The sequence below is a fragment of the Monodon monoceros genome, unplaced genomic scaffold (assembly GCF_005190385.1).
Source record: "Monodon monoceros isolate NGI ecotype Baffin Bay Population unplaced genomic scaffold, NGI_Narwhal_1 Super_Scaffold_4, whole genome shotgun sequence".
Classification (NCBI taxonomy): Eukaryota; Metazoa; Chordata; class Mammalia; order Artiodactyla; family Monodontidae; genus Monodon; species Monodon monoceros.
Window position 1 is genome coordinate 69,027,391 of NW_021703781.1, and position 22,666 is coordinate 69,050,056.

At 38.5% G+C, this 22,666-nt stretch overlaps 1 protein-coding gene and 1 pseudogene across 1 annotated transcript in view; both read right to left on the minus strand.

Moving 5' to 3' along the window:
* Positions 1-22,666, minus strand: part of PDZD8 (PDZ domain containing 8) — a 92,127-nt gene that overhangs the window by 53,436 nt on the left and 16,025 nt on the right. Inside the window, exon 2 of the mRNA XM_029245302.1 lies at positions 10,459-10,584. Within this exon, the coding sequence (XP_029101135.1) occupies positions 10,459-10,584 (126 nt within the window). The remainder of the gene's footprint in view (positions 1-10,458; positions 10,585-22,666) is intronic.
* On the minus strand, positions 20,998-22,422 carry LOC114908765 (annotated as a pseudogene).

The following is a 22,666-nucleotide window of genomic DNA, read 5'->3' on the forward strand; positions in this document are numbered from 1 at the left end:
TAGACGTCTATATCAGGAAAACTATCCTTCACAACAGCATGAAAAATAAATTTCCAGATAAACAAAAACAGAGAATTTGTTGCCAGCAAACCTAAATAACAAGAAATGCTAAAGGAAGTTCTTGAGGCTGGAGGAACGGGATACCAGATGGTAACTTTGATCTGAAGGAAGGAATGAAGGGCAATAGAAATGTTAAATATACAGTAGATGCAAAAAATATTTGTTTCTTTTAATTTCTTTAAAAGACATATGACTGTTTAAAGCTAAAAATAACACTATTGATGGGTTAATAACATATATGAATGTAATATACAGGTTTCCCCCTGCTATCCAAAAGTAGAGCATTCTTATGAAACTTTTTGTAAGCAAAAATGGTGTAAAGTGCAGAAGCAATTATCTTAGGACACATCTTGCTAACGGATGCACAAAATAAATCAAGATGAAGCACAGATGTTCACAGACACAGTTCAAAGCTATGGCGGCTTGATGCTGGGATGCTGAATGTAGTTCCCAGAGAAGGAGCTTGGTGGTGTCAGCTTGCTGCAAAACAAAGGTTGAATGACATTTTCTCTTTTCAATTTCTGTAAAAGTAAAAATCCTCTTCAAATTTCTTTCAGTTAGCAAAAACAGGTACTAAAGTAGGTCTTTCATAAAGGTGAAGTGGCGTAAAGCGAACTTTCAAAAAGCAGGGGATACCCGTATATGACCAACACTGATGATGTGGGCATAAATGGAAATAAACTATTATGAGGTTCTTGTAATTTACCTTAAGTAACAATATTCTAAGAATATGGGATACATTAAAGATGCATACTCCAATTCCTAGAGCAACCATATACACAGTATAAAACTATAGTTAGCAAGCCAATAAAGGAATTAAAATGGAATACTAAAAAATATTTGATTCACAAGACAGGAAGGATGAAAAGAAACAGAGGAGAGGAAAAAAAAAACAGATGAGACAAAAAACAAGTGGCAAAATGCCAGATCTAAAAACACAACCTCATCAATAACTACATTAAGTATAAGGGAACTAAACACTCCAATGAAAAGGCAGAGATTGTTATACACATAAAAGCAAGAGCCAACTGTTTATGACATATGATACAATTTAAATATAAAGACACAAATAGATCGAAAGTAAAAGGTTGTTAAAAAAAGATATATATCTACACACACACACACACACCATGAAAATAATAAGAAATCTGTAGATGCTATATCAATATCAGATGAAATAAATATTAAGGCAAGAAATATTATAAGACAAAGAGGGACCCTTCATAATGATAAGAGAGTCACTATGTCAAGAAGAAATATGAAAAAGAAACGAAACTGAGTTACTTGTAGTGAGGGGATGGACCTAGAGTCTGTCATACAGCGTGAAGTAAGTCAGAAAGAGAAAAACAAATACTGTATGCTAACACATATATATGGAATCTAAAAAAAAAGTTTCTGAAGAACCTAGGGGCAGGACAGGAATAAAGATGCAGATGTAGAGAATGGACCTGAGGACATGGGGAGGGGGAAGGGTAAGTTGGGACGAAGTGAGAGAGTGGCATGGACTTATATATACTACCAAATGTAAAACAGATAGCTAGTGGGAAGCAACCGCATAGCACAGGGAGACGAGCTTGGTGCTTTGTGATCACCTAGAGGGGTAGGAGGGAGACGCAAGAGGGAGGAGATATGGGGATATATGTATATGTATAGCTGATTCACTTTGTTATACAGCAGAAACTAACACACCATTGTAAAGCAATTATACTTCAGTAAAGATGTTAAAAAAAAAAGAAGAAATATGCACCTAATAATCAAGTTACAAAAGAAGAGATAAATTAATAGTCATGGTTGAAGATTTAAACACACTTTATTCACTAATTGACCAAACTAGATAAAAATAAAAAACAGTAAAGAAGATCCAAATGAGGGCTCCCCTGGTGGCGCAGTGGTTGAGGGTCCGCCTGCCGATGCAGGGGACACGGGTTCGCACCCTGGTCCGGGGGGATCCCGCATGCCGCGGAGCGGCTGGGCCCATGAGCCATGGCCGCTGGGCCTGCGCGTCCAGAGCCTGTGCTTCGCAACGGGAGAGGCCGCAACAGTAAGAGGCCTGTGTACCGCAAAAAAAAAAAAAAAAAAAAAAAAGAAGATCCAAATGATATTACTGGCAGTCCTCACTTTGTGTTAACTGCATAACAGAATTGTGTCCCTGCTTTGCACTGTTCTGACATGCAAGGTTTTGGTTAACATAGTGCCAGGCTGAGTAAGGGTTGTCTGTATATATTTTTGTATAGTTTTGTGTCATAGAAGCACGTTAATGCTCTACATATGAAAAAATAGGAATCAATAAGGATAGAAAGGCAGGGGTGGGGGGAGACTGAAACTGAGAGCAAACTGAAACGAACCCAACTACATTTCAAATGAACAACATAATCACACTAAAGGGGAAAAATTATTCTAATTTATGAATACAGTACATGACCACATGCCCTCAATGGGTAGGGTAGGGGAGAACTGCAAATAAATCCTGAATTCCTTTTAGTAAGTATGTTCTCTGTTCACGTAAGGACAAAGCAATTTCAGAACTATCTGAGATGTAGTATAGGATTGAGCAAATGAGTCAAAGTGCTGATGTTATTGGGAGTCAGGGCTCAAGAGACATAATACAAAAGGGGGAAGAACCAAGGTGGGGAAGAACCAAGGCAAGGAACAACCCTATGAGGATGAAATAGAATTGGAAGTATCAGGTGAACTCATGATTTCTAAATTGTGTATCTGTGTGTGTGTGTGTGTATGTATGTATATGTTTACAAGTGTCTTCACATATATGTATTTCCTAATTCTGCTCACTGAAGGGGCCTATGAATATATGAAGTAGCAATGAACATACCCAACACCCAGATCTTGATTCCTAATATCATTCTCTACTAAAAGGAACCAGGGCTTTTTGGAAAAATAGCCGATTCTAGGACTGTGATAGGGAAGATATAAAATGAACCTGGAACAGCTTGTTATATGTACCAGAAAGTAGTGAAGACCTAAAAAAAAGAAAAAAAGAAGAAGAAAGAAAAGAAGGAGGAGGAGGGGGGTGGGGAGGAGGAGGGGGAGGGGGAGAAGAAGAAGAAAAGCAAAGAAAAAAATACCGGGTTATTTGAAGAGGCTCCTAGTGGTCATATATGAGATAATTTAGGCACCAAAATAATTAAGGATGGTAAAGAATTATAGTGATTGAAAAAAATAGGAATCCATGAGTCCATGCTGACGATAGATAATTATGGAATAAGGGAGAACTCTTGGTAATGAAAGAAGAATGTCAAGCGCTGTGGTTTTCCTGTATTTGTGTTAACATTTAAAAATTTTAAAAATGATGTATTTTTGGAACCCAGTAAAACAGCACTCTAAAAGGTGCTGAGAAAATAGAGGCTTTAGAACAGTGTGTGAGTCAGTGAAGAACTGACCTTAATTAGAACTTCTATCTATAATTTGGACTGACTATCCTAAATATACTGCTCTAGAGTACAGAATTCTCACACAACAGAACTTCATAGGCTTTGCCTTCACTACTATAATCTTAAGTTTGTTTTTTAAAAAATATAACTGGTTGCTAAAACCGGAAAAGAAAAGCGAGAAGAGAAGAGAAGAGAAGAGAAGAGAAGGGAAAAGAGACCCATTACATTGTACAACAAAGATGTAGGGGACAAATCCCTCCTAGAATCTGAGGTCAGAATTTCTTTTCTCCTGAAAAACATGCACAGTTTATCAAGAAATAAAAACTAGGAACTCCATCAAGTTTCCTTTGCTGCCAGAAAACTGATCTTCTCTTCTCTACATGGTTGTTTTTGATCTAATTTATTTTCTATTTAACTGCACATAGGTATATCATTTTTGCAAAATACCTAAAATCCTTTCAGAAGATGGACTATAAATTATAAATTTAAAAATAATCTTAATATGATTGTAATACTAATGTGAAATAATTTAGTCTAATAACAATACTACAAATACAGCAATTGAGTTCTTCTGTGCTTAAAATCTAGCCTTAGGCAATGCGAAAAAAAAAGCAACTATTCAGAATGACTTTGCTTTTTGGTAAATAGAACCAATTTTTACAAACAAAACTGTGTTTCCATTCTCAAGCTTTATTTTGGAAATTCAAAACTGTTATTTCATATAATTAGAAAAGAACTTCCCTTTACAGTGTGAGACCCTTTCAAATTAATAAAATTCAAATTCCAGTTCTCATAACCAAATATGCAAAAAAGAACACTTTTGTTTAAGGATTTGTTTTCTTCTTGATAAACAAGATAATGATTATATTAAGGCATAATAATAGAAGCCATATCTACTGAAGCCTTACTATGTGGTAGGGAACTGTGGTTTATTTACCTACCTCTGATCACAATTACCAGCAAGGTAGCACCCTTGTCCATTTTTATAGATGTGTAATTTCCCTGAGAACACAAAACAGTAAGAGCACACAGCTAGGATGTGAACACAGCACTTTCTAATTCAAAAGCCAGTATTATTTCCACTTCATGTTGCCTTCTAAAGCATAAAGCTTCCAGCTGTACAACTCCAGTATTTTCAGTAAACAGTTTTCTATGAATACTTCTAACTTGTTTCCTCATTGGCAAAATTCACTCTCAAAGCCTTACAACAGCTAAGTTTGATAAATCTTCAAGCAGACTTCTGTAAGTCTGAGATTACTTCAAAATAAAGTTAAAAAAGAAAAAATCCTCACACAGAAACATTTTATTATTTCAAAATAAAGTTTAAAAAATAAAAAGAAAGAAGTCCTTGAACAGAGCCATCATTGTCTGTGGATGATAAATATGACGTTCCATTTCATGGATTTTGGGAAAAAATTATTAAAGTTACATTCTTTTTACTTGATTCAAGGTCAAGCTCTAAAAAGCTTAGAGTGGGCGGAGTCAAGATGGCGGTGGGGAAGATGCCGAGTTAGAGTCTCCCCACAACTATGGCGCCTGCTGGCCACTGGTGGGAGACCCTGACACTCAAGGAGATGGGAGGAACCCCTAAGTGAACTGGTAGGATGTGGGGGGACTGAAGAGTAGGAGAAGTGGAGGTCAGACAGGATCAGTCCCCCTGAGGCCACGGAGATCAGGAGAGGCAGGTGGGAGGGGCCCTCTGGGAGGAGGGCGTTTGCCCTGCCCACTCGAGCCCAGGAAGCCTGCTGGGCTCCCAGGTGAGGTCCCCTGCCCTCTGAGACCAGGGGAGGGGGGCACGTCTGGGCCCCTTCTGTTCTGTTGAGCCTAAGCCCCACCCCCCACAACCTCCAGGGCCTTTTCCAGCCCTGTGGGTCCTAAGTATAGGCCCCGCCCACTGCCCAAACCTCGCCCTTGCTTAGGCCCCCCCCCCCCACCCTTTTCTCCTTTCCCCTCCTCCTCTTTTTTACTATTGTGGTACTGTTGTACCTTCTGGTTGTTGGTTCATCTATATTTTTATTTTTATATTCTTTCTTTTTTTTTTTTTTTTTGCGGTACACAGGCCTCTCACTGTTGTGGCCTCTCCCACTGCAGAGCACAGGCTCCGGACGCGCAGGCTCAGTGGCCATGGCTCACGGGCCTAGCCGCTCCGCGGCATGTGGGATCTTCCCGGACGAGGGCACGAACCCGTGTCCCCTGCATCGGCAGGCGGACTCTCAACCACTGCGCCACCAGGGAAGCCCCTTACTTTTATATTCTTTCTAACACATCTGTTAGTTTCCTAGTCTAATTTTATTTTTTACTTTGTTATTCTTCTTTTTTTTTGGCCGCCCCTCGTGTCTTGTGGGATCTTGGTTCACGAGCCGGGGGTCGGGCTGAAGCTTCTGCAGTGGGAGCTCCGAGTCTGAACCACTGGACTAACAGAGGCCCTCAGACCCCAGGGAACATTCATCGGAGTGAGGTCTCACTGAGGTCACCATCTCAGCACCAAGACCCAGCTCTACGCAACAGCCTACAAACTCCAATGTTGGAAGCCTCAGGCCAAACAACTAGTAAGATAGGAACACAGTCCTACTTATAAAAAAAAAAAAAAAGAGAGCAAAAAAATATGTCACAGATGAAGGAGCAAGGTAAAAACCTACAAGACCAAATAAATGAAGAGGAAATAGGCAATCTACCTGAAAAAGAATTCAGAGTAATGATAGTAAAGATGATCCAGAATCTCGGAGACAGAATGGAGGTTCAGACTGAGAAAATACAAGAAATGTTTAACAAAGATCTAGAAGAACTAAAGAACAGAGATGAACAACACAATAACTGAAATTAAAAATACACTATAAGGAATCAATAACAGAATAACTGAGGCGGAAGAACAAATAAGTGAGCTGGAAGACAAAATGGTGGAAATAACTGCCACAGAGCAGAATAAAGAAAAAAGAATGAAAAGAATTGAGGACAGTCTCAGAGACCTCTGGGACAACACTAAGTGCACCAACGTTCGAATTATAGGGGTCCCAGGAGAAGAAGAGAAAAAGAAGGGTCTGAGAAAATATCTGAAGAGATTATAGTCGAAAACTTCCCTAACATGGGGAAGGAAATAGTCACCCAAGTCCAGGAAGCACAGAGAGTCCCATACAGGATAAACCCTATGAGAAACACACCAAGACACATGTTAATCAAACTAACAAAATTTAAATTCACAGAAAAAATGTTAAAAGCAGCAAGGGAAAAACAAAAAATAACATACAAAGGAATCCCCATAAGGTTATCAGCTGATTTTTCAGCAGAAACTATGCAGGCCAGAAGGGAGTGGCAGGATATACTTAAGGTGATGAAAGAGAAAAACCTACAACCAAGATTACCCAGCAAGAATCTCATTCAGATTCGACAGAGAAATCAAAAGCTTTTCAGACAAGCAAAAGCTAAGAGAATTCAACACCACCAAACCAGCTTTATAACAAATGCTAAAGAAACATCTCTAGGTGGGAAACACAAGAGAAGAAAAAGACCCACAAAAACAAACCCAAAACAATTAAGAAAATGGCAGTAGGAACATACATATTGATAATAACCTTGAATGTAAATGGATTAAATGTTCCAACCAAAAGACAGACTGGCTGAATGGATACAAAAACAAGACCCATGTATATGCTGTCTACAAGAGACGCACTTCAGACCTAGGGACACATACAGACTGAAAGTGAAGGGATGGAAAAAGATATTCCATGCAAATGGAAATCAAAAGAAAGCTGGAGTAGCAATACTCATATCAGATGAAACAGACTTTAAAATAAAGACTGTTATAAGAGATAAGGAGGGACACTACATAATGATGAAAGGATCAATCCAAGAAGAAGATATAACAATTATAAATGTTTACGCACCCAACACAGGAGCACCTTGTGTTCTTTTTTTTCTACTAACAAAAATGCTCAGAAGAAAAACAACAATGTAAGAAAGATTTTAATAAGAATATGAGAAGAATAAAAAAGCAGGAATGAGTTGAAAGTAGTAATTAGTAATTTATTCTCTCCTTCATTAACAATTTTAAGTGATCCTTAAACTGTGTGAATAACACATAGCACCACAACACTAAGTAACTTTACATGGTTGGGTTTATAAAGATAGTGACTAAAACACTATTGAGATAGTGTGCTTGTTCCCAAGATTAAGCTGTCACCTGGGAAAGGTGCTGGCCTAACAAGGACTAACATAAGAACATGAACTACTGTCCATGCTTTCTCCTTCAACTCTCCAGAAATACTGGTCTTTATTTTTAAATTTTTTGACAAGGTGATACAGTCACAAAAATCAAACAGTATAAAAAAGGTTATAGTGAAAAGTTTGGCTCTCACCTTCACCCCTGTCCATCATCATTAACTCAGTTCCTTCAACCTTTTCCCCATAAAAATTTTTTATTGGTTTCTTGTATATTCTTTCAGAGATTCATTATACAGTTCCTTATTAAAATAAAATAGGATACATATACTTCATAAATTGTAATGTTTTTCTTTGTATTATTTATCTCAATTCAACATGACCTAAATAATGCCTGACTACACTCTCTCAATGCCTTCATGCAGTCTTGGGTTCAAGGCTGACCCAAGGTTTTAAGTGAGCAGTATCTCAAATAAAGCAAGAGAATGGTGAGCAAAGGAGACAGCAATAGCAAGTGGTTAAAAAGCCGCAAACAGGGGGCTTCCTGGTGGCGCAGTGGTTGAGAGTCCGCCTGCCGAGGCAGGGGACACGGGTTCGTGCCCCGGTCGGGGAAGATCCCACATGCCGCGGAGCGGCTAGGCCCGTGAGCCATGGCCACTGAGCCTGCGCGTCCGGAGCCTGTGCCCCGCAACGGGAGAGGCCACAACAGTGAGAGGCCCGTGTACCGCAAAAAAAAAAAAAGCCGCAAACAACAGACATATAATTAATCCATAATCCCATCAGCAACACCAAGACAAAAGAAGTAGTTTTTTAAAGTTCCCAGCACAGTACCGATTACACATCATATACACTGCATTAAATATCTGTTCAATGAATCAATCAATGAATCTTCTTCAAGGCTATCTTTGCAAGTTTGGGGATGGGCGGGTGAATAGGTAGGTAGGAATTAACAACAGAAGAGTCAAGAAATTTTTTACAAAGCTGCCTTTCAAATGTTTAGAAGTTGCTATGATTATTTTGGAAAAGGTAATCCAATGGTATGATTTTGATGCCTGTGAATCTATAAGAAAATTCACTGAAAGAAAGTACCAGTCCAAAATTTCCTCAGACACAGGCCACTTGATAAACATCCTTCCAAATGATAATGTAAGCCCAAATTATAATTAGATATTTATGATTATAATTAGATATCTATATAATTTATATAATTGTAAATTATAATTAGATTTTAGACAGGAGAGATTTAATATTTATGCTTACCATAGCGTATTGGCTTAGCTACTTCAAATTCAGACTTACGTAGAGCCGTATTTTTATTGTATATATCATTTTACTGTACATTGCAGTCCCTTTTACAAAATTTACAGCATATTCAGTCTTTCTTTGATAAAAGAATTCCCTTTAAACTAGACTTTCTGACATAATCGTACACAATACTGATTCACTCCAAGACTTAAAAAAATATTTAGCATATTATTAGTATACGCAAAATTAACCTATTAGCAAGGATACAGGTATATTTGGTATAAAATAAAACCTCTGGACTCAAGCACTTATTTTTTATTATGGAGTGAAAATAAAAATAGAGTGATTAAGCAACAAATAAGTGGTCACAGAAATGTAGCAATAAGGATAGTGTATTTGTAGTTGGAATGATCAGGAGACACAGTAAGGAGGCAGTTTTTAAGGTGAAGCAAGAAAGGCTAGTCTCAAGGAACAGAAGATGGGGTAGGGCCTTCAGCCAGGAGAACAGTGGAGAGTCAACACAGGAGCTTGGTACGTTAAAATATCTAAGGCAGGGAATGGCAAACTATGGTCCATGGGCCAAATCCAGTCCACTGCTTGTTTTTATAAGGCTTGTGGGCTACCAATGGTTTTCACATTTTTAAATGGCTGAAAAAAACAAATCAAAAGAACTTTATGACACATAAAAATTATAAAATTCATATAATAAAGTTTTACGGGCACACAGCCATGCCATGCCCATTCATTTACCTGTTGTCTATCTATGACTGCTTTCACACTACAAGGCAGAGTTGAGTAGTTGCAACAGAAACCATGTGAATCACAAAGCCTAAAATATTTACTATCTGGCCCTTCAGAGAAAAAGTTTGCCAACCTCTTCTCTTAGGAAGGCCTATGTGGCTGAAGCACTGTGAGTGAGGGGCTGGGTGGAGAAAGAAACTAGAGAGGTAAAGAGGGGCATGCAAGCCATGAAAAAGATTTGGGTCTATATTCTAAGAGGAATGGGGAAGCCATTAGAGAATTTTAAGTAGGAAAGTGACAATCAGATATGCATTTTGAAAAGCTCATTCTGGTTGTCATAATGGTAACCCGTGTTAGGAGATAAGTAAGGAGACTAATGTAGTAAGTAGTTCAAGCAAAGTATGAACACAGCTTAGACTATGGGGCTGGAAAAATAAAGAGGCTGGGCAAGATTACTTCTGAGATTCCCTTCCAGCTCTAAAATTTTAAGAATCACAGGAGTTTACAAGTCTGATTTTGCAACTTTCCAGGGTATTTCCAATTATCAAAAACAGTTCTCAAAACTGTTATGCTATGAACAGCTTTCTAATAGGTAGTAAGAAATATGCCAACAGAGCATTATGTATCTAAAAAGTTTGGAAATTACTGCAGGATAAATGATCACCCCCGCCATTAGAATGCTTTCTAAAATATAGTTTGTATTTTTTATAAGTTGGAAAGCACTACTTTTATGAAATTTACAATTAAAGAATTTACAGATAATACAATATAAATCAACACAGCGGGGAATAAACACAAATACTGCTCAAGTACATTTTCAGTGTACTTTCTTTCCTATAATGTAGTAATGACAAAACAAAGAACATACCTGCTACATTCTAACAATGTAACTTTAAGGCGGCCTTCAGTAAGTGCCCATTGTTGTATATGGATATGCTCTTCATCATCTTCTTCGAATCCTTGCAAGGTTTGGAATGGGAAAAACGGCTTAAACCTGACAAAAGTAAAGATAAGTCTAAATTTCTGAATAATAAACACCACAACTTTAAAGTGTAATAACAAAACCTACCTGTAGGAAAACAACACAAAACAAACATCTAATGCTGCATGTGCCCTATGACACCAGAGCTTACCACACTCCCCCATAACTGGCAGCAAACAGTGCCTTCTTGGTGGGACCCAGACTTGCTGTTTTTTTGGCATGCCCTCATTGACAAGGCAGGACACCCAGAACAAAGGAAAAGAAAATCTAGAAGCCACCAGTGGGCCCTGAAACTTGGGTGGGACAGGAGAGAGGTTCTTTCTGGACCAGATGGGAAAAGTGTTCCTACAGTAAAAGATCAAAATTCAGAATGCAATCTTCCATGGAAACAATAAAATTGGATAGCGATTAGTACTAGATAATGATAAATAATAATAATAACAACAACAATTAACAGCAGCAAAGGTGTTTATCAGAGATGTTTACTATCTGCCAGGCAGTGTGCTAAGAGCTTTACATGCTTTATGTCTTATTCAATGCTCAAAATCCTGAGTGGGCAATATGATTAGCTTCCCACTCCAGATGAAAGGAGTGAGGGTTAGAAAGGTTAAAGAATTTGTTCAACATTACACAGTGAGTGGCATAACCAGAATTCAAGCTAGTTTGACTAGCTGACTACGTAACACTTCAGATACCTATGAATATTCAGGTCTTCATGTGCTCATTGTTAATACTCTTGGGTTTTATGTAGAAGCTTGTGGTGAGTTATAAAGTGTAAGCTTTAAAAACTTTAATTTGAAACATAATTCATACTCCTCCGTTAAAGCAAAGGACAAAGAAAATGAGAAAATTGGGCTTGAGGGCCTATAGTTTTCAACTAACCCTACACGCTGTCACTAGACATGACATTTGTCTGCTCAAAAGCTTTAATGCCTTCTCACTAACCACACACAGTATAAAAGATAGTCAAAAGTTCTTGGTTTCATATTCAAGGTCTACCACAATTAATCTTTCCAATGGTATTTTTCTTTATTAGAAACCTTCCAATCTAGGAAGTGTAGTCACCTCATGTACCCAGAAGATGCCATGCATATTCCTGCTTTCAAGCCTTTTGTACCAACTGGAGGTTTTCCCTATTCCTCAAAGCCTACCCAAACCCTAAACGCTTTCTATAATCAGCTTTAGGTCCTACATCACAGCAGACCACACGCACTGTTTTCACTCTTCTTTATCTTGCAGTCATTTAAACTGCTGGGCACTTATGCCTTGAAATCTCAAATGTGACCTGGTTTCACAATTATCTTTACCCCTCACACACACTATCGGGACTGAAGTATGTATTGATCTGATTTATAAAAATCCAACATAAAAAAATGAAACAAACATTTAGAAAATATGAATAGCCCACAACAATTTATACTGAAAGACAGTGATAGAGAGGGAGAAATACTATTTTACAGTTTTCCAATGAACAGGATTAAAGAAAAAATTCTTAGGGAAAGATAAGGAGGTATACAGACAATGCTCAGTGCTTTTCTCTTGCTTCTGAAAACAGATGGAAAACAGAAAGCCCCTTTAGTTTCCTAATTTCCATTGAAATCATTTGATTCAGACAGACTGGCACCAAATTTTTGAGAGGAAAAAAAGAAACTACATTTATCATGTTAATACGATGTTGTAGCTGCGTGTTTTTAATAAACAAGCCTTATGGCTCCTGAAGAACATATAACTGTCACTCTATTAAAATAAATCACAAAAAGCACTACATACACTAGCAACCTTGAATATAATAATCCAAGTTTGCTAAATCACAGCTGCTCTATGAATCAACTTTTCTTGTCAAGTATAAAGTTAAAATTTGATTAAAAAATTTCTCACAGGTGTGTGACTTCAATGTTATAAGTAGTAAAGTCTAATTTGGGTTTATTAATGCTTCTAGGGGGGTTGCTAAAAGGATCTAGGCACAAAAATAAACTAGAATCAGAAAAAATGTATTCCATTTTAAAATAACACACTAAACAGTGGGATAGAGCTACTTGTTCAACACCCTCTCACCATACACAAAAGTAAACTCAAAATGGCTTAAAGACTTAAACATAAGACATGATACCATAAAACTCCGAGAAGAGAACATAGGCAAAACATTCTCCGACATAAATCGTACCAATGTTTTCATAGGTCAGTCTTCCAAGGCAATAGAAATAAAAGTGAAAATAAACAAATGGGACCTAACCAAACTTACAAGCTTTTGCACAGCAAAGGAAACCATAAACAAAACAAAAAGACAACCTATAGAATGGAAGAAAACATTTGCAAACGATGCGACCCACAAGGGCTTAATTTCCAAAATTTACAAACAGCTCATACAACTCAACAACAACAACGAACACAGCCCAATCGAAAAATGGGCAAAAGTTCTAAAGAGACATTTCTCCAAAGAAGAAATACAGATGGCCAATAGGCATATGAAAAGATGCTCAACATTGCTAATTATTAGAGAAATGCAAATCAAAATTACAATTAGGTACCACCTCACACTGGTCAGAATGACCATCATTAAAAAGTCTACAAGTAACAAATGCTGGGGAGGTTATGGAGAAAAGGGAACCCTCCCACCCTGTTGATGGGAATGTAAGTTGGTGCACAGCCACTGTGGGAAACAGTATGGAGGTTCCTCAGAAAACTAAAAATAGAATTACCATATGATCCAGCAATCCCACTCTTGGGCATATATCCAGACAAAACTATAATTCAAAAAAATACATGCACCCTTATGTTCATAGTAGCACTATTCACAATAGCCAAGACATGGAAACAACCTAAATGTCCACTGACAGACAAATGGATGGATAAAGAAGATGTGCTAAATATATACAATGGAATACTACTCAGCCATCAAAAAGAACAAAATAATGCCATTTGCAGCAATGGCAACTAGATGGATGCAACTAGAAATTATCATACTAACTGAAGTATGTCAGAAAGAGAAAGACAGATACCATATGATATAACTTATATGTGGAATCTAAAATATGACACAAATGAACCTATCTATGAAACAGAACCAGAACCACGGACATAGAGAACAGACTGGTGGTTGTCAAGGGGGAGAGGGTTGGGGGAGGTATGGAGTTGGAGGTTGGGGTTAGCAGATGTAAGTTTTTATATATAGAATGGATAAACAACAAGGTCTTACTGTATAGCACAGGGAACTATATTCAGTATCCTGTGATAAACCATAATGGAAAAGAATGTTTATGCCTGTAACTGAGTCACTCTGCTGTACAGCAGTAATTAACACAACATTGTAAATCAACTATATGTCAATAAAACAAAACAAAAGCTATTTGTTCAGCAAGCTACTAAACAGAAACCACACATTCACCAAGAACACTTGGTTTTCAAAACTTTTAGTCCAAGTCTTTAAATAGCCCAAACTCATAAAGGAATCCAAACAATGAAGTAGGCTACTTCTATCCCTTCCTTTTATCTTCCCATCATACCACAAAATCCTTCCTTCATTAGCCTATGTCTCCTGTGAACCTATCAACTTAAAAATGTCACTGTTTTCGCACTCAAGTTCCCTTTCTTTTCCCCTCACTCAAACCTTCTTTTACAAGCTATCTGTACTTCCTCTTGTAGAAAACTTTAAAAACCAACCTGGGAAGATGGACTTTTATAATGACAGCATGAGACACTCCACTGACCTGTTCCCAGTGAAGCTGGTGAAATTATTAAAACAAATATTAAAGCCTCTGGAAATGGTCCTAAGGGCAAACAAAGAAACTTCCATTCAAGAAAACCTACAGAAATATGGTAAGAAAGGTGAGAGTCTGTGGTGTTGGAGCCAAGATTGCTCAGCAGGGAAGAGATTCCACTCTGGACTGCTGAAGCGAAGAACGCAGGCTGCCTCACTTCCCCAGCACCCTGTCAGAGGGCTTTCTTCCTGGTTAAGTGCAGGGCATCAATGTTTCTCATCTGGCCCTCGACCACCTATTACTAGGCTAAGTTCCGGGAAAGAACGGTCAAGAAGTTGAGAGCTCCTTTCTTTGACCGAGTTCCCACTTGAGAAACAGAGACTCTACCTTGGGCATAGCACACTAAGAATACTGAGGCCTTGATAGTCCTTGCCCTGGCTCATGAAACAGTGGTTCTATGCCAAGAGAGGCAAGCCAAGAGAACCTCAGGCTGCTACCACCCCTCATCCCACCTCCATCTAGGGTCCAACAGCTAGAGTGGGGGTGTCACTCACAGAGAAGCTTGCCATTGTCCCCAACCCTAGCTCCAGAGAGCCCTGGCTCAAAGATTTTGCTGAGGGAGAAGGAGAGGGAAAGGCAGGACATAAAACAGCTCCTAAACTCTTCCCACACTTTGCTTGGATTTGTGTGTAGAACAATGTCCCAGGGCATTGTTGAAAACAAAAGGCACAATGTCAGAGATTTAACACTCCACTAAAATAATCCAGGCAAATCACTAAAACACAAATAAATAACTAATAAATCCTGGGAGAGGGGGACCAGTATCCAGAGTTACTACAATATATTATCTAAAGTATTTGGTTTCCAACAAAAATTATGAGGCATATAAAGAAACAGGAAAGCATGATCCCTAAAGCAGAAAGAAAGCAGTCAACACAAACTGCCAGTTAAAGTGACCAGGTATTGAACTTAACAGAAAAAGACTTCAAAATAAGCCTTTACAAATATGTTCACAAAAAAAATTTTAAAGCATGATTAAAGAAGTAAAGGGCGGTATTATGACAATGTCACATCAAATATATAATATCAATAGATATAAGAATAATTTTTTAAAAAAACAAGTGGAAATTCTGGAGTTGAAAAATACAATAGGGACTTCCCTGGGGCACAGTGGTTAAGAATCCACCTGCCAACGCAGGGGACACAGGTTCGATCCCTGATCCGGGAAGATCCCACATGCTAAGGAGCAACTAAGCCCGTGCGCCACAACTACTGAGCCCGTGCACCACAACTACTGACGCCTGCGCGCCTAGAGCCCATGCTCTGCAACAAGAGAAGCCACCGCAATGAGAAGTCTGCGCACCACAACGAAAAGTAGCACCCGCTCACCGCAACTAGAAAAAGCCCGCGTGCAGCAACAAAGACCCAAAGTGGCCAAAAAATAAATAAAAATTTAAAAAAAGTACAATGCAATTTTGAAGTTCACAAAAAGGGTTCTGAATAGTAGATATGAACTGTCAAAAGAAAAAAAAAGTAGTGAATTCAAAGACAGAGCAACAGAGGTTATGTAAGCCAAAGAACAGAGGAAAAAAATGAAGAAAAACAAACTGAGCCTCAGAGAAATGATACCATTAAGTATACCAACATACACATAAAGGGAGTGCCAGCAGGAAGGGAGGGGAGAAGACAGAGAAGAGCAGAAAAAATATCCAAATAGAGGTAGGTAGCTAGTAAGCCCCAAAGCCACAAATTATGTGATTTCATTCATATGAAAATCCAGAATAGAGAAATCTATAGAGACAGAAAGTAATCAGTGGTTGCTTAGGGTTGGGGGTGGTGGATGGGCTAGGAGGATGACGGGTTGAGGGTATGGGGTTTTGTTTTTGAGGTGATAAAAATGTTCTAAAATGACTGTGGTGATAGTTGTAATATATCTGTGAATGTACTAAAAACCACTGAATTGTAGGTTTAAATAGGTGAATTATATGGAGTATGAATTATATCTCAATAAAGCTACTTAAAAAAAAGCTTAACCCAGTTACCCAGAGATAATTGCTCTTGTCATTGCTTTGGTATGTAAATGTTTAGTTAGAATTATCTGATTAAAGAAACAAAACCATAAATGACACAGCTCCATTAAAATAACTTAAAGCCCCTTTTAAGGCTTATGAAAAGCAAAGATTTGCTGAATGGCTACCATACCAGGTACTGACTGTATAAAGCATTTATTTGCTCACTTAATCCCCCCAAACCAGGCATTAGCACACCGTACATAACGAAACAGTCCTAGAGGTCTAACAAACACCATACACTGGAGCCAAAATTGGAACCTAGTTTCCTAGCACTGCCACAACAGAATACCACAGACTGGGTGGCTTAAAAAACAGAAACTTATTTTCTCACAGTGGAAGTCTAAGATCAAGGTGCCAAGAGGGCTGGTTTCTGGTAAAACCTCTCTCCTTGCCGACAGACAACCACCTTCTTGCTGTATCCTCTCACGACTTTTTTCTCTGCACACATACTCCTGGTATCTCTTCCTTTTCTTTTAAGGGCGCCAGTCCTATTAGATTAGAGCTCCATCCTTATGACCTCATTTAACTTAAATTACCTCCTTAAAGGTCCTATAACCTCAAATACAGTTACATTGAGGGTTAGGGCTTCAACATTTTGGGGGATACAATTTGCCCATAAAAGAACTCAAATATAACTCTGGAGCCGGTTCCTGAGGCTGATTTGATTACCGACCTGTTTTCTGCTGGAATACATGCTCTAAACCTGGTCTGAAGTTATCTGACAAGGATGGTCATGGTTTCACGTATATTACTGTGCTTGATCCTCACTCACAATAACATGGTGAGGCACATTGCAAATCATTTCCCCATTTCACACAACAGGTTCAGAGAGAGCAAAGAGCCTTGCTGCAGACTGCATACTTTATTAAAAAGTTACATGAAGATATATGCCAGCAAAATGAGGGCCTAAAGCAAGAAAGAAGAAAGTGATCCAGAAAATAGTGGATCCAAGTCAAGAAGGCAATGATGTCCTAAACCCAGATGACAGAGGTCTGGCAAACCAAGAGAGAAGTCCAATTTGGGGAAGGTGATGAAAACTCCAAGAAGGAGATCTCCAGGAAATAGGGAATGAATCGAAGAGGCAGAAGACATGAGAAGAGGTTCATTTTTCAATTAAATCTTGAAGATTTGGTTAAGGCAACTTGGTAAGAGAATAAAAAAGAATTCAAACTTGACTCTAGGACCATAGTGCTTTAATGGCACAAAGATTTTGAAACTGGAATATAGAAAAGGAAGCATAAACTTGCATATTAGGCAGCTCTGCAATAAAAAAAATTGTATAGACCTAACAATAACATAAATATTTCAATAAAGGAAGATTTAAGTCTGAACAGAACATAAATGTTATTATATATAAATAAGGACGTAGTTCAATGAATGAATTGAAAATAGTGACATAACTAGATTGGGAAAAGACAGAAGGGAAGGTGAGAGAGGATATCACTTAGCTAAATCTTCATCTATCTTAGCAGGAAGTCAATCAATAGAAAATATCTAAAGTCGCTGAATCAAGACAGCTGTATGACTTTGTTGAGCAAAATATAGGTAACATCATAATTAATTACTATAGCTAACATTAATGAGTACTTAACACATAATAAAAGTCATTGCATTTATTAATTCTCACAATTCTATGAGATAGGTACTATAATTAATCTCTATTTTGTAGACGAGGAAATTGAGACACAGGTTAAATAACTTGCTCAAGGTTACACAATTAGTAAGTAGTGAAGCCAAGGAAAGAATCTAAGCAGTCTGGCTTCAAAACCTGTGTTATTAATCACTGCCTCTTAAAAGTTGTTAAAAATAGAAATAGTACTTATGACTGCTTCTGAAGAGTGTGACCTAGGGGAGGAAAGCAGAGGGTTTAGGGAAGTAATTGTTGATTTTAATTCTAAGTCCTTCTGTTATATTTCATTTTTAAATTATGTACATTAACTCAAATGAAAAGACAGATAATACCAAATGTTGAAAAGGATGTGAAACTGCTAGTGTGCCATAACTACTTTGAAAACTATGTGGCAATTATCTGCTACACAGGGATAGATGCTTAACCTATGACCCAGCAACCCTAGATATCCAATAGAAATATGCATAAATGTACACCAAAAAACACGTATAAGAATATTCATAACAGCAATATCCAACTGTCCATCAACAATAGAAGGGATAAATTGAGGTACATGTGGAAGACGCCACGGCAAATATAATAAACAAACTACATCAATACACAATAACATGGATTAATCTCACAAACATACTGTTGAGTCAAAGAAGCTAGAAAAACGATGAGTGTAAACACTATGGCTCAATTTATGTACAGTTAAGAAACAGGCACCTCCCTGCCCCACACCCAGAGCAATGGTGGTAGAAGTCAGGATAGCAGTTACTCTTAGGCAGAGCAGGGAAGGTAGTGTAGCATATGAGGGACTTTCTGGATGCTGGTAATAATTCTATTCCTTGCTCTGAATGCTGTTTTGTTCATTTTGTAAAAATTCATTGAACTATATTTTTACAGTTAGTGTACTTTTTAAGCAGTGAGTTACACTTCAGTAAAAGTTTAAAAGAAAAAACATGTTTAATTTAAAAATATGTGTTACTCTGATAACATTTTTAAAATACATATTTAAAATTTTACACCTACAAGAGACGCCAAGCCTTCTTCTCATATGTGGATCTGAGATACTCTTTTTTAACATCTAAAATATGTTTTTGCTCCAAGATGTTTCTTCAAGACTGTTCTATAAGCACCCTGAATGCCAGCTGGTGACATCTCCATCACATGGCAGCAGTAAAACCGTTTGCAAACACTGTGATCTTTAGAGAAAAAGGGTTTACTACAAACCCAATATAAAAATATTCTGCAGTCTAAATCTACTCTTAACTTCAGCATGGGTTCTTGTGTCCTTGCCAAAATAATAAATCTGCTAGAGTTTTCAACTCAATAAAAGGGAAAGCTTTCTAACAATTAGAGCCAGTCAAAAAGGACACAACTGTCTCAATGCACTGCATGCCTTCTATCTCTAAAAATATTCAGGTAGAGGTTGGATGAGGCTTCGTCAAGGAGGGAAGGTGTTGTATAAAGAACACAAAATTTAGAATCATACAAACATAGATTATGGTCCCAACTCCTAGAGATTTGTTTCAGAATAATCAAGGGAGGGGAGCGTGGGAAGATACAGATGATCAAAAGTGGCCACAAGTTAATGATTGTCTGGCTACATATAATGGGGTTCACTGAATTCTTAACTCTTCAGTAAGTTTGAAATTTCCCATAATGGAGAATTAGAAGTTTGTTGTGTATACTAAAACAACTTGGGTTCTCTCTTCCTGTTTTCTTTCTCTTCTATATTTTCCTTAGCAACATCATTTGCTCTCACTGCTTCTATAAATTCCATATATTTATGCTTAAAAGTAAATGGAACACCTTTTCTTCCAACTTGCTCCTCCTCTCCTGTTTTACTGGCACCACTGATTTCATAGACTCTAAGAAACCTGAAGTTACCTTTTACTTCCCCCTTTCTCCAGCCAACCAGTTCCACCTCCATTTCCCCAACTTCATATTGCTAAAATATATCTTCTACTTTTCTTCTGTGTTTCCCACTGGCTTGGTTCAGGTTTTCAATGATTACTTAGAATTTTATGACTTCTAAAATTGTGTTTCCTCTTCTTAAAAAAGACTATTTTCCTTTATTTATTTATTTTTTATTTCTTAATGAACATTTAAGATTCATATATAGAAGCTAACAGAGCAATAAGTCAATCATGAAATAACATACAGGGAAATAAAATGGAAAATAACTCATTTACAATTTCTCACCACTGAAGCACTACACACTGGCTGCAGTGAGGTGTGGTCAATGTTTCAGACAGTGGATGCTCAGGCTAAATGCCAAGACTGTCATCACACTACTTTTTAAGATCTTTTCTTTCTTGGTCATTGTTCAGTTAGTGGGGGGAGTCGGAGGGAGAGAAGTAAGTTTCATTCCCACCTCCCCCACAAAAAATATTTTTTAAGCAGTTAAATTTTTCCTTGGGGAAACATTGTATCTGTTAATCTAATGTACCATATATTTCTGTTATTAAATGTCTGCATAAATATTTGTTTATTCTATTTCTTAACATAAGATCATGCGGTACTTTTAATTTCAGAACAGTAAGAATTATCAAAGGTAATTAGTTTTGTACATAAATGCCCACAGTTTCTTTTTCAATGAAAAATGTGCTCTTTGTGATATTTGTTTCTTGTGAGAGTTGGTCAAGTAATAATCATGGAGTATTTCCTAAAATATTTATTTGCTGGGAAAATTTGTATGAAATGACATTCAAAGTATAAAAAACATTGTTAGGTAACACTTGGAACAGTTAAAAATATACTTGTTTGTAAACTATCAGTGTAAGATACTGAGCATCTGAGTGTCAGAGCCATTGCCTCCTGTTTTTCCAGAAAGTGGCTTGATTTGTCAATGTGACATCTTTGAAACATCTGACATTATATATAGAAACATCAAGGCAATATTATTTGTACATATTATTAAACATGCAAAAATTTCCTGAAAGATAGTGCCCAAATAAGGGAGGTCTCCCAAACTCAACCTCTCCTTGGTGCCCGTCACTGAACGTATGGCTGTCTTGGAGTTTGGGAGCATGGCAGCTCATTTTGGAGAGGTGGCCCCTTTAATCACTGGCTTCCTATTCAAATATGTTGCCCAGTAAACTAGGTTGAAAGTGCCAAACAGGACTGGGAATATAATTCGGGACATTTTGTCGTTCTTGCTGATGCTGTTGTAAGTCTTTTTGTTTTCAGAAGTCTTGTCTTCAGGTTTTACTGAGGCTGAAGAGACATTTGAGGTCCCTGCAGGGGTCTGCTCCTTTGCGATGTTTGGGGGGTGAGTCATCTTTCCAGTAGTATAAGCATTTGTTGATTTATTTAGTGTAAGTTCACACTCCTTTTTCTTGATCTTGGCTGCTTCCAAGGCTTTTTGGCCGTCCCAGGCCCAGCCTGTCTTTGTGAAATAGTTGACGGTGGCAAACTCAATCAGCGCAGAGAACACAAAAGTGTAGCACACGGCTATGAACCAGTCCATGGCCTTCGCATAAGCCACTTTGGGCAGAGAGTTCCGGGCACTGATGCTGAGGGTTGTCATGGTCAGCACCGTGGTCAACCCAAACACTGTCCCGGCTGGGACTGATTCTCGGTTCAGCCAAAAGGACAATTGCGACAAGATCACAATAATTACGCAGGGGAGATAGGTCTGGATGACAAAGTACCCGGTCTTCCTCTTCAGATGGAAATGAGCCGTCATGATTGTGTATTCACCTGTGCTGGCGCTGATGTTCTCTGTGCCCACTGTCTGCCTCATCAGGTGGTATTGGTTCAGCCTGGAGCCATCTTCTGCCACCACCACCGACTGGGTTGTGCCGTTGGTCCAGACATAGACAACTTCGGAATTAGGATATTCATAGCTGCCAAATTTCAGAGGGCAGGCATGGGCATCCATCGGGAAGTCAAGTTGCATTGGGCACTCTGCCGAGATGGTCAAGCGCACGGTGTACAGCAGAGTGCCATCATCCAGCCGCAGCAGCTTGTTGGGCGTGGTCATGTTGTGGGCGATGGACTTCTTCCCATTGTGGAAGAAGGTGTCTGGAGTCCAGATTTTGCTGGCAAGGAGGTTGTTGAGGGGCAGGCGCTGCATGGGACCTTTAAACTGAAGGCTTTCGTCTTTCCAGCTTTGTCAGAAAAACATGTCTATGGTGCATTCCATTTCCGTGTCAGACACTGGGCCGAAGTTGGTGACGTAGATGTCTGTTCTCACCTGAGTAATACGCTCTCTGAGCCCAGGCCTCAGTCTGCTGTCGTAGCCATCCAGGAGCCCATCCAAGATCCTGGTGAATACTGTGATGTTGTCATTGGTTTCATCTTTTACAGAACTGGTTGGCATTTGTGAAAAGCCAAAGTGACTGGCTAAGTTCATGGAAATACAAAACAGAAGGAGGTTTTTGATCATGATAAAGCTAGAGAACATTCCATTGTCCATTCCCAATAAGAATAATAGCTGAAGCAGATGAATTTGGAAGAATAACTGTTCCTTTCTCCACCTTGATCTTGAAGCTTTCTGAAATATTTGCCACGCGTTCAAAGTCAGCAAGCTACTCCTTGTTCTGCAAGGTGCCTGCGCGCCCACCCAGGAAGGCAAGCCGTTGGCGAAGGTGCATCCTCCTCCTCCTCCGCCTGCTCTCAACCAGCTGGCAGGAGCGGAAGGCCAGTGCGGCGTCACCGCCCCATGCCGCCAGCGCGAACTGCCGCCAGCGCGAACTTCCCCA